This window comes from Pleurodeles waltl, chromosome 5 (genome assembly GCF_031143425.1).
Source record: "Pleurodeles waltl isolate 20211129_DDA chromosome 5, aPleWal1.hap1.20221129, whole genome shotgun sequence".
Classification (NCBI taxonomy): domain Eukaryota; kingdom Metazoa; phylum Chordata; class Amphibia; order Caudata; family Salamandridae; genus Pleurodeles; species Pleurodeles waltl.
Genome location: NC_090444.1, coordinates 114,319,038 through 114,338,683, shown reverse-complemented (window position 1 = coordinate 114,338,683; position 19,646 = coordinate 114,319,038). Strand labels below are relative to the sequence as shown.

Here is a 19,646-nt window from a genome sequence, read left to right as displayed (position 1 = left end):
GTGAAAACAATTCCATCACATATTAAACCCAGTGAAGTCCCTATTACATACAAGTACATTGTCACTGCCCAGGCCTGGGAGACTATATCATCCCAGGGAGATGCAAAGCTTGAGCATCCTTCAGTGAGGGGTAGAGTTACATGACCTTAGATGACATTGTGACCTGACGTGCGTGACCCTACGTGACTATACATGACTTTACGTTACAGCCCCTCTAATAAATAGTCTTCTTGGGCATTTCCGCACCCGATGTCAATGTGCTTCACTTACAACAGGACTTTGTGCTGTGTTATCCACTTGCTTTTCTAGTCTTTGGTCCTTCAGTGTTTTACAACTACAACACCATATAAACAGCCTAAAACCTCCACACAATACTCGGCCTGCACACAAAGTGTACCGGGGCCTCTTGGTTCTTTCTAATGTTCTCACTGGTGTGTCGGGGACTGTGGTGGTCACATGTACGCTGAGACACACTCGCTGCCTCACATCGGCAGTGCATTGTTTTCACAGCCATAGATTGTCGCCACGGCAACAGATGCTGGTACACACGGTGTCTGCCTTTAACAGATGCTGATGGTGCGCTTCACAGCCCCTTGAGGTGTCTCCCTGGCTCTCACCAGCTGTGCTCGTTTCTTATATCACTCACCAACCCGACTGACTCCTACAGCCACTAACTGCTCCTCACAGGTGCTGATAGTGGCCACGTGACACCACTCACTCAAATGCATTGACGTTAACTCCCTCTTATGTTACTCCCATGGGCTTTAATTGAGGCTAAGTGCTTGTCACAGAAACTGGCAGGCAGTAACTGCATCACACATGCAACAAATGAATGAATATTGACACGTGCGTAGTGTATGCAGTGCCCTTTATTGACTCCAGGCGTTGAATGCCACATGCATTGATTGCCTCTCACAAGTACTCATGGACTCCCCGCAAACTGCCGCTCCGAGCTACCCACCCTGGCCAACACTGACCACCGCTGCAGCTACTGACTGCCACTCCCATGCTTTGACTGACATTTTCTGCGTATCACAGCCGTTTACGAAATCATGAAGGCAATGACTTACACTCAGTCACCCGCTGACTCATGCATTATTCAATCCTCATTTATAGTCACACCCACTGACCAACCACCTCTTACTTACAAAGGTAGAAGCACCTCCTGAATGACAGTCACAGGCACTGACAGCCCCAACCAGCACAGTAACCACTAAGGGCCAGATGTACCAAAAATCCAAATTGCGACTTGCAATTTGCGAGTCCCTGCAATTCGCAAATTGCAAGTCGCAATTTGGTATGCAGAAAGGTGTCTCAGACACCTTCTGCAACTCGAAATGGGGTCGCAAAGACCCACCTCATTAATGTTAAAGAGGTGGGTCGCAGTTTGCGACCCCATTGCGAGTATGGACACTCACGGGGATTGCATTGCGAGTCGCAAATAGGAAGGGAACACCCCTTCCTATATGCGAGTCGGAAATTCATTTCTGCATAGCAAAGAGGCTTTTGCGCCTCGCAAACGGCGTTTTTTCGCTGTTTGCGAGGCGCAAACACTTTGCTACATCTGGCCCTAAGTCTAATGATCACTTTGCATTTATACAAAGAATGACTGCCGCTCAGCCTCCAACAGCCACTCACAGCATCAGATACAGTGAATGTTAATCTTATGTTAATTTTTTTTTCTAAAGCACGCAGATGCCATGAGGCCACTTGGCGCTGAGGAGTCATGGAGCCTTCATTGCTATAGGAGAGAAGAGAAGAATTAACAAAAATTCGGGTGAGATGAGGTTGTAAAAAGCTATGTTTTTAGGTCTTTTATGAAACATAGCAGGGTGGTCTGTGACTTTAAGTGAGGTGGGAGGCTGTTCCAAAGCTTAGCAGTACCACCAATAAAGCGCCTGCCTCTCCAGTTGGCCAGTTTAAACCAGGGCATCCTGACATTTTTAGCTGAAGCAGAATGAAGCGTTCTGGCAGGGGTGTACCATTGCAGGCTCTTTCTGAAATATTTGCAACCTGAGCCACGTAGGGCCTTGTGGGCGATACAGAGGGCAATGAAAATATTTTTGTTTTGGGTGGGCAGCCAGCGTAGTTTATGTAGGGCTTGGGAGGCTGGCAGCTAGTAGCATCCAAGCAGCTGCATTCTGCAGAGTCTGGAGTTTTCTTAGCAGTTGTTGCTGCATGTTAAGGTAGATGGCGTTACAGCAATCGATTTCTGACAGGACCAGGGTGAGGATCACTGTTTTCTGGAGTTCATGGGGACTAAGCAGAATGTTTTAAAATTAACCTTCTGGTGTTGAAGAAGGATGAGGTAAGCGCATTCACATGTGCTCCAAATGCCAGTTTGTCGTCAGATAAGACGTCCAGGTTTCTTACCTTCTTGACAGGGGTGGGAAGTGTCCCCAGATTTTATGGCCACCAAGTGAAGAACAGGAAGGGGAGGGGGGCATTACCAAAAGGAGAACCTTGGTCTTGTCCGAATTTAATTTCAGGCAGTTTTGCTTCATCCATCTCCCACCTCTTGCAGTCGTGGATTCTAACAGCCGGGAAAATCACTGGAAATTGAAGCATTGATTTGTGTGTCACTGACCTATGACACCAGGGAGAATCCGAAGGATCTGATCAGGCTTGCAAGGGGTGTAACATATATGATAAAAAGTGCCGGGCTTAGTGATTCACCCTGGGAGACACCACAAGGCATAGAGAAAGTGGTAGAGACAAATACATTGAAGGATACAGATTGTTCTCTGCCTGAGATGAATTTTCTGAGTGTAGCCACTGCGGTATCCTTTATTCTTATGGTGTTTAGGCAGTTAAGTAGGACCTTGTGGTTGACTGTAACGAAAGCCACCTATAAGTCCAGAAGGACCAGGCCTGCTTTCCCTCTCTGATCAATACTAACTCTAATTTCTTCTGTTGCAACAATTAGGGCTGTTTCCATACTATGCCCACATCTAAAACCAAATTGGGTATGGTCTAGAAGAAGGTTATTCTCCAGAAAAAAGATGAGTTCCATGTTTATTGCTTTTTCCACCACTTTGGCTGGAAATGGGAGGCGAGTTATTGGGTGATAGTTGTTGGTTTCGAGGGGGTTAAGTGTAGGTGTTTTGAAAAAGAGGTAGATTAGAATCTGTTTTCCAAGGTTTTGGAAAATATCCTATCTTGAACATCTCATAGATCTTTGTAAGGTGAGGTACTACAGGCTTTGAAGCCATCTGTAGAGTTGCTGGAGGACATGGATAGATGGTCATCTAGATTTAAGCAAGTGCAGTAGCCTTCTAACCTTTTCTGATGTGAGGCAGGAAAAAATGGTTAGTCTAGTCATTTCTTGAGATGCCGAAAACAATTCAGTAGAAGTTTGACAAACCTCCTCATTTGAAGCAAACACATTATAGACTTCTGCTACTTTATTTTATTTTGAAAAAATCCTGACAATTAATTACAAAAAGACTGATTACCAATCAACAAATCAGCATTATTGAGATTGTTAATCATTTGGAAGAGAGTTCTAGCTGAATTTTTGGCTGATGTAATTTTGAAGGAAAAATAGGAGGATTTATCTTCTTGAACCCTATTTTTGTAGTCCAGGATACACATTGTATTTTTGTCTTTTTTTAGGATCATACTTTTCGCGCCATATATGTTCTTGTTTGCAACAGAGTTGTTTTTGTCGCCTGAGCCAATAATATTGGTCGCCTATAATATTCACTCAATGTCTCTAACAAGCGCCAACTGCCTAATAAATGTCACATTCTCACAGTCACAGACAGCACCTAACTGACTTTCACACACATGGGCTGCCTCCCACATTCACAGGCAGTCTTTCAATGGCTTTGTCTTTTTAGCAAATTTATTTGAAAATTGGGTTGTTGAAAGCATTATGTGACCCAAGTTTTTCAGTTCAATCTGAAGGAAGTGGGGGCGGTCACTGCTCAAGAAAGGCAGGCTCGCTCACTTGTTGGTGGAATCTTGCCTTCAGCATTGCCCATGCAGGAAGGAAATGACACAAAATTGTGGAAGGAGGTGGCGCAAGTAGGGAAGAGGGGAGTGGTGTCCTGGGAATTACTTTGGGGACTTATACCTATTTGTTTTTACAAATTAATCACTGTGCTTGAAATATGTGTGCTACAGGAGGGGGAAGACAGGTGGGCCTTTTCATCAAGCAGTGTTAGCAGGAAGATGCGATGAAGGGCCCGGAGTAGCCACCACAGTGCCTCAGAGGCAGGTTGCTATGATATAAATTCAGTGCTTTATGTGCGTACAAGATTATTTGGGTATCTTGAAGAGTACTCAATGCTCAGTAGTGTGGTTGCTGTCTCAGATTTTTATTGTAATGTTATTTCTTTTTGGTAAGGCGAATGAAAGGGTGCAGGGAAGGTTTACCACAAAACTCAAAATGTTTATAATAACTTTCTTAACTTTTCTCTTTGACATTCAGCTGAGTGTCAGGTTTCAGTGGTTGTATTGGATGTTTGTCAAGGTGGATTGCAGAGTTTTCCCTAAAAGTGTGTGAAATCAAACATCTAAATCATTAAATCAACTGTTGTAGGCCTGCAAATGTACGCAGTGAAGGCCATTTAGACCTGCCTATAGAATCTACTGATTTTCACAATATGTTTACACATGTGTGCTGCAAACTGCACTTTTTGTGTTTTCCAAAAGAGACATTTATCCTTCAATTTCTTTTGCAGAATGTTGGCCTCATTTGCTATGTTTGGGTCAGTTTGCCTGGTGTTAAAAATTGTTTCTATCTTTTTATGTTCCTAGTCCATCCCAGAGCACATACCTTATCTATGGGACTTGTCTCAGGCAGCAGATCACAAATCACTGGTGTCAGACTTATGTCGCCATTCACTTTTCCAATAACCATAGTTGAGCAGACCTGTTCTTGTTAGTCAGCATGGTACCCAGAATGAACCACAGGTGCATGAAGTGCTCTTTAAGGATAGCTGCTAGAGGAGACTGCAAGTGCCGGCAGTTTCCAGGTGAGTAGTAATCCCTTTTTTTAATATACAATAATCATGAGATAGAGTTCTTAAGCGTATCAGGAATTGTCCAGGTGGAAGGATGGGGGACTTGAAGTGTGGTCTTTGAGGGAAGGGTTTTGGTACCTTGTGTGATAGGCAGTGTCTCCACTTATTGTATTGCTCTGGGTGTGTCACTGCACACATGCATGCGTTGAGTGAAGCAAAGTTAGATCAGAGGTGGCTGTACTTCCTGCGTGCCTTTCATCATTTTGGGATCTCTGGTTCGATTCCTTTCATCGGTATGATGCAGACTTTTGTGTGAGTCATACCTCCGGGCAGCGCAGCGCTGCAGGTTCTGTTGGGTAGTGCGAGCCTTCATCTCTTGGGGAAGAGGAAGTTGCTGCCTTTCTGAATTCCTGGTGATCTTGAGTGTGTGTTGTGTATGATAGAGAGAATTCCATAATTGCATTGCTAGATTGAGGAAGGAAGTTCCACTGATAAGTTGCTTCACATAAGGAGGGTGCTGGTTGTTATGCTGGTCTAGAGAGGAGATTTCCTATTGGTGAATATTTGTACAGTTTTACTTAAATTAATGTGTGACACTTGATGGCCCAGGAGCAGCACAGAGTGCCTGGAAGGTGGAGCATCTGGACAATGGTAGTCTGTAAAGCAGTTGCGTGGCTGGTGTAATGTGGTCTTGTAGGCAACAGTGTAGGGTTGCCTTGTTGCAGCATTGTGAATAGCTTTCATTGTTTGGAGTACAAATGCTCCTTCAAAGGGTTGGACTCACCCATTGCCTTAGGTCACTCAGGGACACTGAGGGGGGGACCATAATGATGATGCAGCCTTCACACTGTGTTTGCTGTGCATTTCCTGATGGCACAACCTTAACAAGTCTGTGGCATGTTCATGGCTTCTTAAAGTAGCAGGTCTTCTAGGTTTGCATAACCGGTTCTGCACTCTGTTCTGCCACAATCTGGCATAACAATAGACAATAGCATCTGTAACTAACCCACAGGGCGCACTTTCACAGTAAAATAACATCTCTGAGCCATATGTTTAAAACCTGCATTAACAGGGGTTAAAAAATTGGGGACACACATAGATCCTGTACTTACACTTTTCACAAGTAGTGAATTAAGTTGTCTTTACTTGTCAGTGACTTATGTGTGGGCACCATAGACAGCAATGTGCTGCCTAGTTCATGTTCAAACTGTATCATGAATTTGTTATAAGTGAGCACAGGACTGTGATACATTTCCAGCAGAAGTACTTATTCACATTAAGAGCAAGGTATCATTTTGCAGAAAAGTGGCTTGTGCAAAAATGTCCCCCTCTACACATGCGCTTCTCCTTATAGCACAGGAGAGGGTTGTTAAGAGGTAACAGGCATTGTGACCACAGGAGGGGCCGTGTTGTTCTCCATTACTTTTCCTACTCTACTCTGCCGGGAAAGGAATGCGAACAAAAAACTGTTCTTCCATCACCCACACATTGGTATGTAGAGCTGTCCTCACCTCTTACTTATGCAACACAAATACTTCATTAAATTCAGAGCTTTGGGGTCATTGCTTAATTTGAGCTGGTGGTTTCCTGGGCCCAGCAACAGCACTTAATTGTCAACACCAGCACTTATGACAGACTGCCACAGGGTGGCGCAGTTTTTTCAATTTAGATATGAGCAGGACAACAGTTGTTCTTTAATTCAATATACATTAAAAATTACTAATACCTGACAGCCAAGCCATTCTTTAAACGTTGTGGTCCTGAATAGTCTGAATTGTCACATGTGTGGATGTGCGATGGTGAGTCGTTGTGTTGGTGCTGTCATTGGCAGCGCTGGCAGAGGCAATGCTTGGTGCAGGCTGCAGTGGCCTCCTGACGAGGGCCCTGACACTTATTTCTTCACAAATTAAGCACTGCTTAGGGTGTTGCCAGATAAAAATATTGTAAGCTTTGCACTTTCCCCCGTTAGCCCGTAGTCTGATACACATCTGTAGGAAGTGTGAGATGGGGAGCAGAGCCACGTGAAGGCAGGTGATGAGGGAGGGGCAATGCATGAATAAATGAGTGGGAGGATAGTGATAGAGTGAGTGGAAGAGAGATCCACTGATGCCAGTGGTAGTAATGGCAGCTGCAACTATGGTGTCACTCTTGTGCTCATCGCACTCTTGTCCTTTAATCATTCAACAACAAAAAATGCCTTGCACCTATGCCCGTTCATTCCTAATGATTGTCACTATTTTCTCTTTAAGTAGTGAATGAGTTGCTTGCAAAATAAACAGACTTCTGATTGTACTGGGCCCTGTTTCTTGATCTCTCAAAGTAGACTTGCCCAAATCAGAGCTGTCAGCCATTCTATAACAGAGCCCACAATTATGAATGACTTTATCCTTGCCCTCCCTGGCTTTAATAAACACTGGTCCACTGAGACATGGTCAAGCTGGGTGTTGCCATACTCCTAAACATTGTTCAAAATTATTTATATGAATAATTAATCTGTGTGTGTGTGAGTGTGAGTGTGTGAACAAGAAACAAAGGTCGCAGGGACGTTATAGTTAGGTTCAAACATACAATACACAGAACCATAGAAATCTAGCAGTTATAGTTATCTCAAGTAACTACCACTGGAGACCTAAGGTAACTTTAACTTGCTCCCCTGCCATGCACAGTTTCTCATCAATAATTTCACTGCAAATGTTTTAGTGATATTATCAATGATATCATAGAAGATGTCATGATCAATGTAATATGTGAGGTTATTAGCAGTGCATGGGGAGGGTGTGAGTTATATTTATCTTATTGCAAGAGTTATAGTTACTTGAGATAACTATAACTGCTGAATTTCTATGGTTTTATGTGTGTAAAATCTAAACCAACTATAACGCCCCTGTAACCTTTGGATTTTTTATGAATTTCTAAGTTTTTAAAATGTTTATTTCCTAAGTATATCGTCCCTGTAACTTTTGTTCATTTCAGTGAGGTTCCACAGTTTTTAATGCTATTTCCTAACTATAATGTCCCTATAACCTCGGTGTGTGAGTGGGTGTCTGAGTGGTTGTGTGGGTGTCAGTGTGTGGTGTGTGTGAATGCTTGTGTGACTGGCTGTGTGAGTCTGTGAATGGATGTGGGAATGGCTCTGTGGGTGTGTGTGTATAGGTGTGTGAGCGGCTGTGTGGGTGTGAGTGTGGGTGTGTGAGTGGTTCTGTGGGTGTGTGGGTGGTTGTGTGGGTGTGTTAGTTGGTGTGTTCTTCAATCCCCTTAGTCAATGTAATATCATTGTGAACCAAGGAGTCTCTAACTGTTCTGGATTTCCTAAATGTGATTATGGGTCTTACACCTACCTCATTTATGATGATGGGTTCACTTCTAAGAATTCCCCAATGTTTTTTCAATGTCTGCCTGATCTCTCTCGAGTGCCCACTGAATGTTACAATAACTCTTTTAGTAGTATCTGATGCTGGTCTTCTAGTCTCAAAGAGAATACTTTCCCTACTCATACTGGAAACCCATTTCACTGCTTTATTAAGAACCCATATAGGGTAGCCTCTTTCTTTGAATCTTGTTAATATATTATTTTGCTTCTCATTGAAGGTGGTATCAGTTCTACAATTCCTTTTAGCCCTAAGGAGTTTCTCATATGCAATACTTTACTTCAGGCTCTCAGGATGGCCTCTGCAGGCATGTAAAATGCTGTTTCCAGCTGTAGGTTTTCTAAAGGGACGGGTATGGATCATATCAGCTCTTACCTCAGCTACAACATTTAGGTATTCAATCTGAGTTTTATTCAAAGTATGTGTGAACATTAGATTCCAAACATTTGTGTTCAAACAGGCAACAAACTCACTTGCACTTTCTTCTGTGCCATTCCAAATGATGAACAAATCATCATTGTACCTGAGCCACAGGACTACTTTTTCCATAAATTTCATCAGGGTTACATCGGTGAACACTTGCTCCTCCCACCAGCCCAGGAAAAGATTTGCAAAGCTGGGGGCAAAACAAGTGCCCATTGCAGTCCCTTGTATCTGTCAATACAAGCCTCCATTGAACAGGAAGATGTTATTCACCAAACAATGTCTAATCATTTCAATTATCATCTTAGTGTGATCTAGTAGTCTGATAGGTATCGCTCTCAAAAAATGTTCACAGGCTGCTATTCCTAGCACATGATCAATAATAGTATATTATTTTCTGACAGCGGGACCTGTTTAGCAGGTCCCGCTGTCAGAAAGCTGAGTTATGTTTGCTTTTGCTTAGTTGGAGCGGTCAGCTCCCACCAAGCAAAAGCAAACAGTTGTGTCCCGGGGTGGGCACCCCAGGACATTGTAGGAGCTGGCCCTCAGGTGGTGGTTCCCAGGGCCATCAGTAGATCCTCAGGGGGGGCGCACACATAGTTTATGCATGGCCCCAGGGAGGTGGTGGTCCCCAGGGCAGTGGGGGAGGGGCCATCAGGCCTCCCCCACACATTAAAAGTAGTTTGCCCCAGGCAGGTGGTGTGTGGGGGCCGCACAGCCCACTCGCACATGTAACAAAAATTGCCCCGGAGACGTGGTCGTCTCTAGGGCTGTGGGGGGGCCGGGAGACCTCCCCCCCCCACATTCAAAACTATAAATGGCTCCAGAACCTGGCCCACCCAGGGGCCTTTTAAAAAAAAAAAAAGCGGGAGCTGCAGCGTTTGATTTTCTAAATGTTTTTGCTGCAAATTCGTGGCAAAAACGTTTAATTTTTTTTTTTTTCTCAGTCAGGGTCCCTCTGAGTTAAGGGGTCAGGGTGTCCTTACCCTGGCCCCTTTTATTTATTTTTTGCATTTTTTTCTGAGACTCAGCTAAAGCAGAGTCCCAAGATGGCTGCCAACAGTTCCTGGTTTGAAGGGTTGACAGCCAATCGGAGCTGTTCATTTCCCTGCACGAGCTCATCATTACTTGTGAAGTCGTCACGGCCAGAGATAGCTAAATTTATTTTCCATTTAATATCTCCAAAACTACTGAATGGATTTACACCAAATAAGCGAAAGCACACTTTTTTGACCCTCCCCTTTCTCTTGGCCCCTGCTTGACGGATCACCCCAAACCTTTCGGTGCGCAACAAGAATCACCAGGGCACTTTTTTGGAAAATTTCATGAAGATTTGTCAAACGGTGCCAAAGATATTGGCAAGTCAAAAAACACTTTTTTCTATAAAAACATGGTCCTAACTATAACTAATTAGTTGTGACCGCACTAGGTACTACAGCGTTTCTACCCCATACCACTGTATGCCACTGTGTGCCTCTGCAGTCTACACCACTCCATTATAAGCCACTCCACTGTACGCTACTCCATTAAACACTATTACACTCTAGCAACTCCACTGTACAACACTCCACTCTATGCCACTCCACTGTGCACTATTACACTGTACACAACTCCACTCTACACCAATCTACTCTATGCTATTACACTGTATGCAACTTCACTCTACGCCTCTTCAGTTTACGCCACTTCACTGCATGCCAGTCCATTATATGCTACTCCAGTGTATGCTATTCCACTCTACACAATCCCACTGTATGCCACTCCACTTTATGCTGTTCCATTGTTTGTCACTCCACTGTATGCTACTCCACTCTACCCCACTTCAGTGTATGCCACTCGACTCTGCCCCACTTCGTTTTACGTTATTCCATTTGACGCCACTGCACGGTACACCACTCCTCTGTATGCTATTACACTGTACCTCATTCCAGTGCACACCACGTAAGTCTACACCAGTTCACTGTATGCCACTGCACTGTATGCTACTCCACTATATGCTATTCCAATCTACGCCACTTTAATGTTCACCACTCCAGTGTACACCACTCCACTGCATTCTGCGCTAGTCTATTGGATGCCACGCCACTATATGCAGTTTCACTCTACCCCTCTCCACTGTACACTACTCCAGTCTACACCACTCCACTGTATGCCACTCTACTGTATGCTATTCTGCTCTGCGCTATTCCACTGTACGCCACTCCAGTCTACGCTATTACACTGTATGCAACTTTACCTTTGCCCCTCTACTGTGTGGTATTCTACTCTACCTCACTCCACTGTGTGCTATTACACTGTACCCCACCCCACAACACACCACTTCAGTCTGAACCAATTCTCTGTACATCACTTCACTGTACGCTACTACACTAAATGCTATTACACTTTACGCCACTCCACTGTGCGGTACTACCCTATATTCTATTACACTCTATGCCACCCCACTGTACGCCGCTCCAGTCTACGCCACTCCACTCTACTCCATACCACTTTATGCCACTCCACTATACACTACTCCAAACTACACCACTGCATTATACTCTCCTCCACTGTATATAACTCTTCTCTACTAGACTGTACTCCATTCTATCCTTATACATTACACTGTCTAAATTTGAACTGAACTCTATGCTCAAACACTGTATTGTACAACACTCTACTCCACTCTACAACTCTACTCAACACCATATGACACAACACTCCACTCTACTCTATGAGATGCCACTCCAATGTATTACAGTTTCGTCGACTCTGCATTACACCACTTCAACATATGCCATCCCACTCTACGCTAATCCACTGTACCTACTCCACTTTATGCCACTCCACTGTACACTACTCAACTCTATGTTGTTCCACTGTATGCCATTCCACTCATCTACACTCCACTGTACAGTATTCCACTGTATGCTACTCCACTTTACGGTAATCCACTATACACTACTACAGTGTATGCCACTCTACCCTATGCCGCTCCATTGAATGACACTCTTCTCCACTCTGTATACCTCTACTCTGTAAACGTCTACTAAACTTATGGCACTCTTCAACATTTTAGTCTACTCTATCCCTGTACACTCCACTGTCCAACTCTGTACTCCTCTCTAATCCCGTACACTCCAGTGTTTAACACTCAATTCCACTATACATTTTTCTATACTACACAGCACTCCTCTCTACTGTACGAGACCCCACTCCCATTTATAACAGTTTGAATGTTTAAGTGAGTATCTGAGTGCATCTGTGAGTGGGTGTGTGAGTGTCTGTGTGGGTTTGTCAATAGCTGTGAGAGTGATTGCCACAAAGGAACCCCGCCTGCCCTTTTATCCAACAAGAGGCCACAGCTTTGCATGAAATATCTACCGAAGTGTAGTTCTTTCTGCTTCCTTGGGTAATTGTCTAGTATGTATTCTACACTACAACTGTGTAATGGAGCACAAGGAAATATCACCAATGACCTTGTGTGCGTTTTGGAAACATGACTGTTCCTGTTGCCTGTTTCTCTAGAATTCTGTGATAACATAAATCCTCCAATAGAGACCAATGAGACTACAAAGAGGTAAACCTCCACCAAACCAGAGTCCTTCCTATTATCTATATGAAGTAAGTGCTTCTTTGTTTTGTGGAGATGTCCTCATATTCCTTCCCATCAAGAACGCAACATCAAAATCGGCGGGAAACACTGAGGGGGGCCCTCTGGGGTGTCTTTGTAGTCTTGATGGCCTTTCTATAGGAGAATTCATGTTATCACTGAATTCTGGAGAAATATGCACAAGGAGCAGTTACATTGTCAAATGCATACAAGATCACTGGAGACATTTCCTTGTGGTCCATTAGGCAGCTATAGTGTAGAATACACACTGGACATTTACTCAACGAGGTAGCACTTACTAACTAACCAGTAGAAAGTACTCGAGTTGGATAGACATTTTGTGCAAACTGTGGGCTCTTGTTGGATAAACAAGCAGGTGAGCTTCCATTCTTGCCATAATGCTCATTTCACAGAAATTCAAACCTCAACAGCAAGCACTTACAAATATAAATGTGGCAGGTTCCCCAGTTGAAGCTTCTGGAAAGGAAATATTATCCTAACTCCTTGGCTTGGCGAAGGCAAAACAAGTGTGTTTACATGGCAATTCCATATTGAAAAATGATCTGAAATCCTTTGTGGAGGTGAAAGCGTCTTTGATCTATTGGAGTGCAATCTGTATGTGACTGTGACAAATGGGTTCTTTTTTGTCCTTTCCTGGAGGGCCACATGCCCCCCTCTCCTGCCCCCAGCCGATCTCTGTTCCAGGGACCCCATCCCCTGGGGCCCGCCCATTTGTCCTTGGTGCCCTCCAGAACACCCAGTGTGCAATGGGACCTGGGGGTGGTGGGGTCTCAATGCTCCCTCTGTCCCAGCCAGCTCTCTGCGTCTTGCGGGAGCCGGCATTGCTGTCATCCACAGGGAGCAGCTAAACATGCAGCTCCCTGTCTTTCAGATCAATAGTTTCCTCTGTTTCCCTGCCTGCATGTCTGCGGACAGACAAACATAAGAAACCTCAGCTTCCAACAAGCAAGAGGTTCCTGGGAGTGGAGATGTGTTTGCTCTAACTTGGCAGGAGCTGTCAAAGCTTTCACCAAGTCAGAGCAAACAACTATGTCCTGGGGGTGGACATCCTGGGACATAGCAGGAGCCGGCCCTAGGGGGGTGGTCGTCCCCAGGGCCATTATTTGCTCCTTGAGAGAGAGAGGCTGCACGACTCCCTCCTCTTCAACCTTAAACTGTGCCCCGGGGATGTGGTGGACCCTGGGGGTTTGCAAAGGACCCCTTTCATTATCTTATTTCAGCCCCGGGGACGTGGTGGTCCCTGCGGGTGTGGTGGAGGGTTGGAGGGGTGCAGGCCCCCCTGTACAGACTTGTTATTTAGCTCCAGGGAGGTAGTGGTCCCTGGGGATTTGTAGGAGACCATAGGGGCCTCCCCTATATAAAATAAGGATTTTGCCCCACGGAGGTGGTGGTCCTCGGGGCATGGGGGTACATGAGCCCCCGTACATTTTTGTCTAGCCACTCCAGGGAGGTGGTGGTCTTGTGCGCCCCTTCCTTTCTCAATGCCCCTGGATTTGCCCACCCAGGGGTAAAGGGTGGAAGAGTGCCCTTTAAAAAAAAAAACTTCTATAAAGTTTCTGAGCTTTAAAAAAAATGCTTTTTAGATCTTGCGGGGTCAGAAAGGGCTCCCCTAGACCAATTCTAGGGGCCCAGGGTGACCCCCCACTGGCCCCTTTTCTTTTTTTTCCACTTTTTTCTGAGACTCGGATGAAGCTGAGTCCCAAGATGGCTGCCAACAGTTCCTTGTTGAAATATTGGCAGCTAATCAGATATCAACACAGGGACAGTTGGATCCGCGAAGGATCTGCGTCCCTAGATATCTATATTTTTTTACCTTTAATATCTCCAAAACTGCTGAACGGATTTACACCAAATTACAAAAAACTCAATCTGCGCAACAAGATCTACCTTCATGCCAAATTTGGTGTAATTTCTTTCAGCAGTTTGGGCTGTACAGGTTTATGAAGATCCTATGGAAAATGAATGGGGAAAATGCATTTTGGGATCCTCCCTTTTTCTCGGGCCCGGCTTTACAGATCATCCCAAAACTTTCAAGATAGCAGCTGAACCCACTGAAGTATAACTTTGGAAAATTCATGAAGATTTGTCAAGCTGCACCAAAGTTCTTGGCAAAACAGAAAATGCTCTTTCTATGGAAACTAGGCCCTAACTATAACTACCTACTGGTGACTGCCAGTACATAATGTCAAATAACAAGTTATTTAGGGCAATTCCACTGATAAACAAGCAACCACACCTTTATTACCACATTGCAAAGCTCAGGTTTGAGGTAATCAGCACAGTACAAGAAAACTGACACGAGAAAAACATGTTTTACTGTCTCATAGATTGCATCTAACAAGCCAGATAGATTGATTCTAATTCTAACCTGTGCCCATTTTCCGCTGCACCTCTGTAAACTCTAGAGAGAACTAAACGAGCCTAGTTTGGTGCCTTCTACGACACCCTTTCCCCCTCTGTTACCAAAACCTGTCTCCACCACTGATGTTTCCCTTTAAGCAGAATGTGTTTTTCTGGTGTACTCTTTTTTGGTTGCGTTGGTGTGGTGTTCAGCAAAGATTAAGATGTTTTAGTTACAATGTGACCTCTGCTGTCGCAGAGGGGAGAAAATATCTGTGCGGCAATTGTCTAAGTTGCATGTTAGCTCTCTGAAGCTGTATTCATTGTGGTCTGTGGCGCTGACGAGACTGTACTTCCCCCTGAATGAATTTGACAAAATAAGCTTCTCTGCGATGAATAAGTCGGTGACCTGATTAATTTGCGTGATTGGACGTTGATGCTGGATGTTGTATGGATGTAGGATAATCCTGCTGCACTTGGCCGGGCTGAAAATAATGAAGCAATATACTGTTAGTATAGGCGAATAGTCAGAGCCGCTGATATTATGCATCACTGGAAGACCCAATAAAGTGGCGGGATTGAACAAATTATGTGGCAAGAATTGACAACTTTTGGGCCGTATTGCGGCATATTCTTAATTTGAACACATAATAATACAGTGTGGGCAAATATATAGCCTTATTAGTCGCAGGATAGCACTAGAATAAAGCAATCAGAAATGTATTGGTGACCTGTTCAACTTTCCAAAGATTAATGTGCGACCTCTACCATGTGTGGCACTTTTTAAGGTCGAGCATGCAAGCGCTCCTGCCTGTTGTAATCTCTCTGTGGGCTTTTAACCACGCCCACTGCACGCCCATCACAATCACTCGTTCGTGGGCTTGCCTTTCAAAAATCCTTTGTTATCATTCGTAAATGCTTTACGTCTGTGCCTCCTTAGGGCAGTTGTGTTACCGCCTTGGCCATTGACCCTGTTACATGGATAAGTGCACATTTGCCAATCCGTTTGACTGCGAGTGAACTTCTTTTTTCTTTTGTGTCTCTCCTTCGCACTCATGGCAGCCGTGGCGCTTTGAATCGGCTCGCTTATGTCAACTGTTGTACTTTTTATTTTCAATTTATGTGGCATGAAAAGACCAGTTAGGAATTTACAACGCTAATAGCTCTAACTCGAGCAAATGTGAGACCCATTGCATTGCAAATGTTTGTTGTTAATTTTGATTTGTTCGTACTAGAAATATTTTTTGTTTACATATGCAAATTATACATCAAAATGTACATTATTTAGCATCTGCTATAAAGCCAGAATTATGCGGAAAAACACTGGCGAATCACATTATCCTGGCGTCCTCACATCATAATGTGCTTATATTGTGGTTCTCCATTTCATGTACCTTTGATGTCCAGCTCTCATTATTCATTAAGCTGGTTCATTAAACCGATGAACAAGGTCCTTCTAGAGTCCCACCTCTACTTTTGTTATGGGGCCTAAGTCATTTACTGTTTTTTGAAAACATTTGCTGTAGCAGAGGTTCATCACAGAAGTCTATAGTAGTAGTTCCCAACCTGTGGTCCGGGGATCCTTTGGGGTCCGCAAAGTCTCCTCAGGGGGTCTGTGACTGCTTAGAAAATTAAATAATATGAACAGATTAGGTCCCCAGCTTTCAGTAATGACTCAGTGGGGGCGGTGGGGGGTTCTGCAGAAGTCAAAAGGTTGGGACCCCCTGGTCTATAGTATTAGCTTGGTCTATGTCCATCGCATTTCTTTTGTGGGAAATGCCACCACTATGCAGTGGGATTGGGAACTACTTCCAATTTGTTTTTTTGTTGTTTTTTTTAATGAAAAACACTGGGGGTGTTGCTGCCACACGTTTAGCTCTGGTCTGAACTAACACCTACGTACCCCTATGTGCCGCCTGTACCTCAGTTACTGCTCTTCAATTTGTCAGTGAGAGAATTAGACAGTGAATGTGCATTTTATTTGCTTTCTGTGGTATATGCTAGTATATGACCCACAGTTAAATATGGTTAGTCTGCAGCGGTTCTGCATAGTCAGTGCCATGGCCGCTCCATCAGCGTCTTCATCCTTTGTGTTAGTCGCTTCCTGGTCCCCTCAAAAATGCCTCGAACAGCAAACATGCAGACAGCTCAGTGAGTTAACAGCCGCTGCTGACATCTCATGGGTTCCATAGGTCACGGGTTTGAATCGTGACAAGGCCATGTAAGTCTCCTATCATTCGAAGGTTGGTCAGTTGAGAACTTTCATACTGAGAAGCAAGAGCAGTAGCTAGGAATGGCGCAAGTGTGGTGTTGGCGCAAACACAGGTGGGATCTCCCTGAGCCCTGTCCTACAAAATGGAACCTCACCGAACGTTTACGCTTTATCCTTCCTTTTGTTTTCACTTGCAAATTAAGGGGTCCCTATTCTTTGGTGTGATAACGAATTTGAAACCATCTCCAACATGTTCTCCTCCATCTCACAGTACCATTTCAATGAACGTCAGGAAAGAAATATTTGCACACTTGACAGAACTTTTCAGTTTTGTTTGGTCTCATAGACGCTCTGTAACTTGATAGCTTTCCTACATAGCCACAGCCAGGGTACATATGAAGCTTGCTACTCGAAGGACCAGCAGAGCACCGTACAGATGATGTATTTGTTGTAACTGAAGCATCTTGAAGCTCTGGTCTTGTGGGCCAGAGTGAGGCAGGATCCAGAAAGCAGGATGTGTTGGTGCATGAGCGCATAACGGAAGCAGTAGTTGACTTCCTGCTGTACAAATGTCTTAAACATATTTGAATGAATTTGCACATTTGAGCACATTTGCATTTCACATACTTGCAGTTTGTGTCAAAGGAAGATGTACAGATTCCCTCAGAATAACACATTTTTAAGCCAAGTACCAAAGCTGAGATTAGAAGTAAGATCTCTAGGATCCGAACTCAATGGCCTAGTCATTTGACCACATTTTCTCTTTTGAATCAATGAAAGAGTCAGTACTTGTGAATGAAAGCTACAATGTGTGTGACACATCGCTGAAGCCTCCCCTTCTGCACAAGGTCATTTCCATCACTGATGAATGTAAATCTTTCTTTTGGTCTCTAGAATCCGGATGGCGGGCATCAAAGGCCTTCAGGGAGTCGTGAGAAAAACTGTAAATGACGAGCTTCAGGCGAACATCTGGGACCCGCAGCACATGGACAAAATTGTCCCCTCCCTGCTGTATAATCTGCAGTATGCAGAGGAGGCTGAGAGGTGAGTGTGTCCCTTCCCCGTCTGCGGGTAGTGATCAGCACTGAGAGCAGGAGTCCTGCATAATGTCTATCTGAATATGCTCAGAATGTTCTTCTTGAGTGAACAACACCTTACGTGTTGCCCATGTAACGTATTGTGCAAGTGCATTTGAAAGTTTGTTTCAATGTTAAAATCTCCCTTGTGTTTCTCCATGATATACTATAGCAAAAGAGCAACAGCCCATCACTCTTGGTCCAAAAAGATCTGGATGTCCATTTTCTAAGCTCTGACCATGCACAATGAATCCTTCCAAGACTGAAAAGTCTTTAGGACATCAGACCAATCAGAGACCAAGCTGCTAATACTTTTATCAAAGAATTTGATTCTATGAATGTAACTTTAGTAGTGACTGGCCTTTCCAGCTAAGCTGACCTCATCCCGTGTTCGCCAAAGGCCTAAAACTCTCTCGTATCAGCCTTGCCTTTAAACTAGTGAGAATGAACACTCTTGCACATTCCAGTACCCCTTGACAAGTCCTCCCCAATATGTGTGGAGCAAAGTGAAATCTGGCAGTCAGCAGCCTCACCCAAATACAACTTTAATTTCTGTTGAAGATCTCGAATCCCATCCCTATGAAGTATTTTGAGCCAGCTTTGCATAGACCATGTAAAGTAGGTATAAGAACACAGATCCCACTATCTTACATAAAATATCCCCAATAGTATGTGTTTCCATAATATTTCCAAAAGGAGTTAAAGTAGTCAGTACATTATTCTGTATATTTACCATGGAGTTTCTTGAAATGTCACAAGTTGGATGATAGTTTCAAATCACACAAAGCTTTAGCCATAGAAGATTATAGTTTGTCTTTGCAAAGAGAACGCTATCGAATACATGTTTTGACCTTTGTGACTTTTGTATAAAGGGCTTGCTCAAGGCTTAAATTAAGAGACATCTTGGGGTTGGAGAGAGTCAGAAAGTGGTGTTTTCAACCAATAATGGAAATTAATTTCCAAATCCTGCATGAAAGCTGTGTAAAAGAGTTCAATTGAATTACCCGCCATTAGGGTGGGTGTGAAAGTGGATTTAGATTTTAATTTTGTCTCTAATCAGTGATGTAGGTCAACATCTAGATGTTGTCCCTAGCCTTCCATACAGAGTCTAATGCTTCGATCAGAATTGATGGAATTGACAAAAATAAACATCTTCTCCTGTCTCTGGTGGTCTGTTCCGTAGTAGTTTACTGGTATAATTTCCTAAAAAGGGGGTTAGTTTGTCTTTACTCCTGTAGTGTAGCACAGGTTTATAAGGCCTGGGTGATATTTTTAGGTGAGGGGAGCTTGGTCATGGTCAGTTTATCTCACCTACAATGAACTTCCTAGCTCTTGAAAAACACTGAAAAGAAATGGGTTATTGGTGAGAATCAGAGTGCACTAAACAAAAGCCTATGATACGACATAATTTGTAACACAAATTGCAGCTTTGCTGTAAAGTTCCTGATTTTGTATTGTACTCCAGTGCTCTTGTAGGGCCAGGGTGATCATTGTGTAGCACTTGAACATATAGACCTCTATCTGTTCTATTGCTGACAAGCTAGTAACTTCCAAACATCCCCCTTTCAACTTCTAACACTACTGACCCAGCTTTGGATCTTTTCTACTTCATCGTCTCTCTTAACTTCAAACTGTCCAGGTTGT

The 19,646-nt window shown here is 43.8% G+C and overlaps 1 protein-coding gene across 2 annotated transcripts in view; it reads left to right on the top strand.

Annotated features, from left to right (window-relative positions):
* The window catches only part of EFR3B (EFR3 homolog B), a 501,803-nt gene that overhangs the window by 358,872 nt on the left and 123,285 nt on the right, over positions 1-19,646 (top strand). For both annotated transcript variants that reach the window (XM_069233752.1, XM_069233751.1), the window contains exon 6: positions 17,821-17,970. In XM_069233752.1, the coding sequence (XP_069089853.1) occupies positions 17,821-17,970 (150 nt within the window). The remainder of the gene's footprint in view (positions 1-17,820; positions 17,971-19,646) is intronic.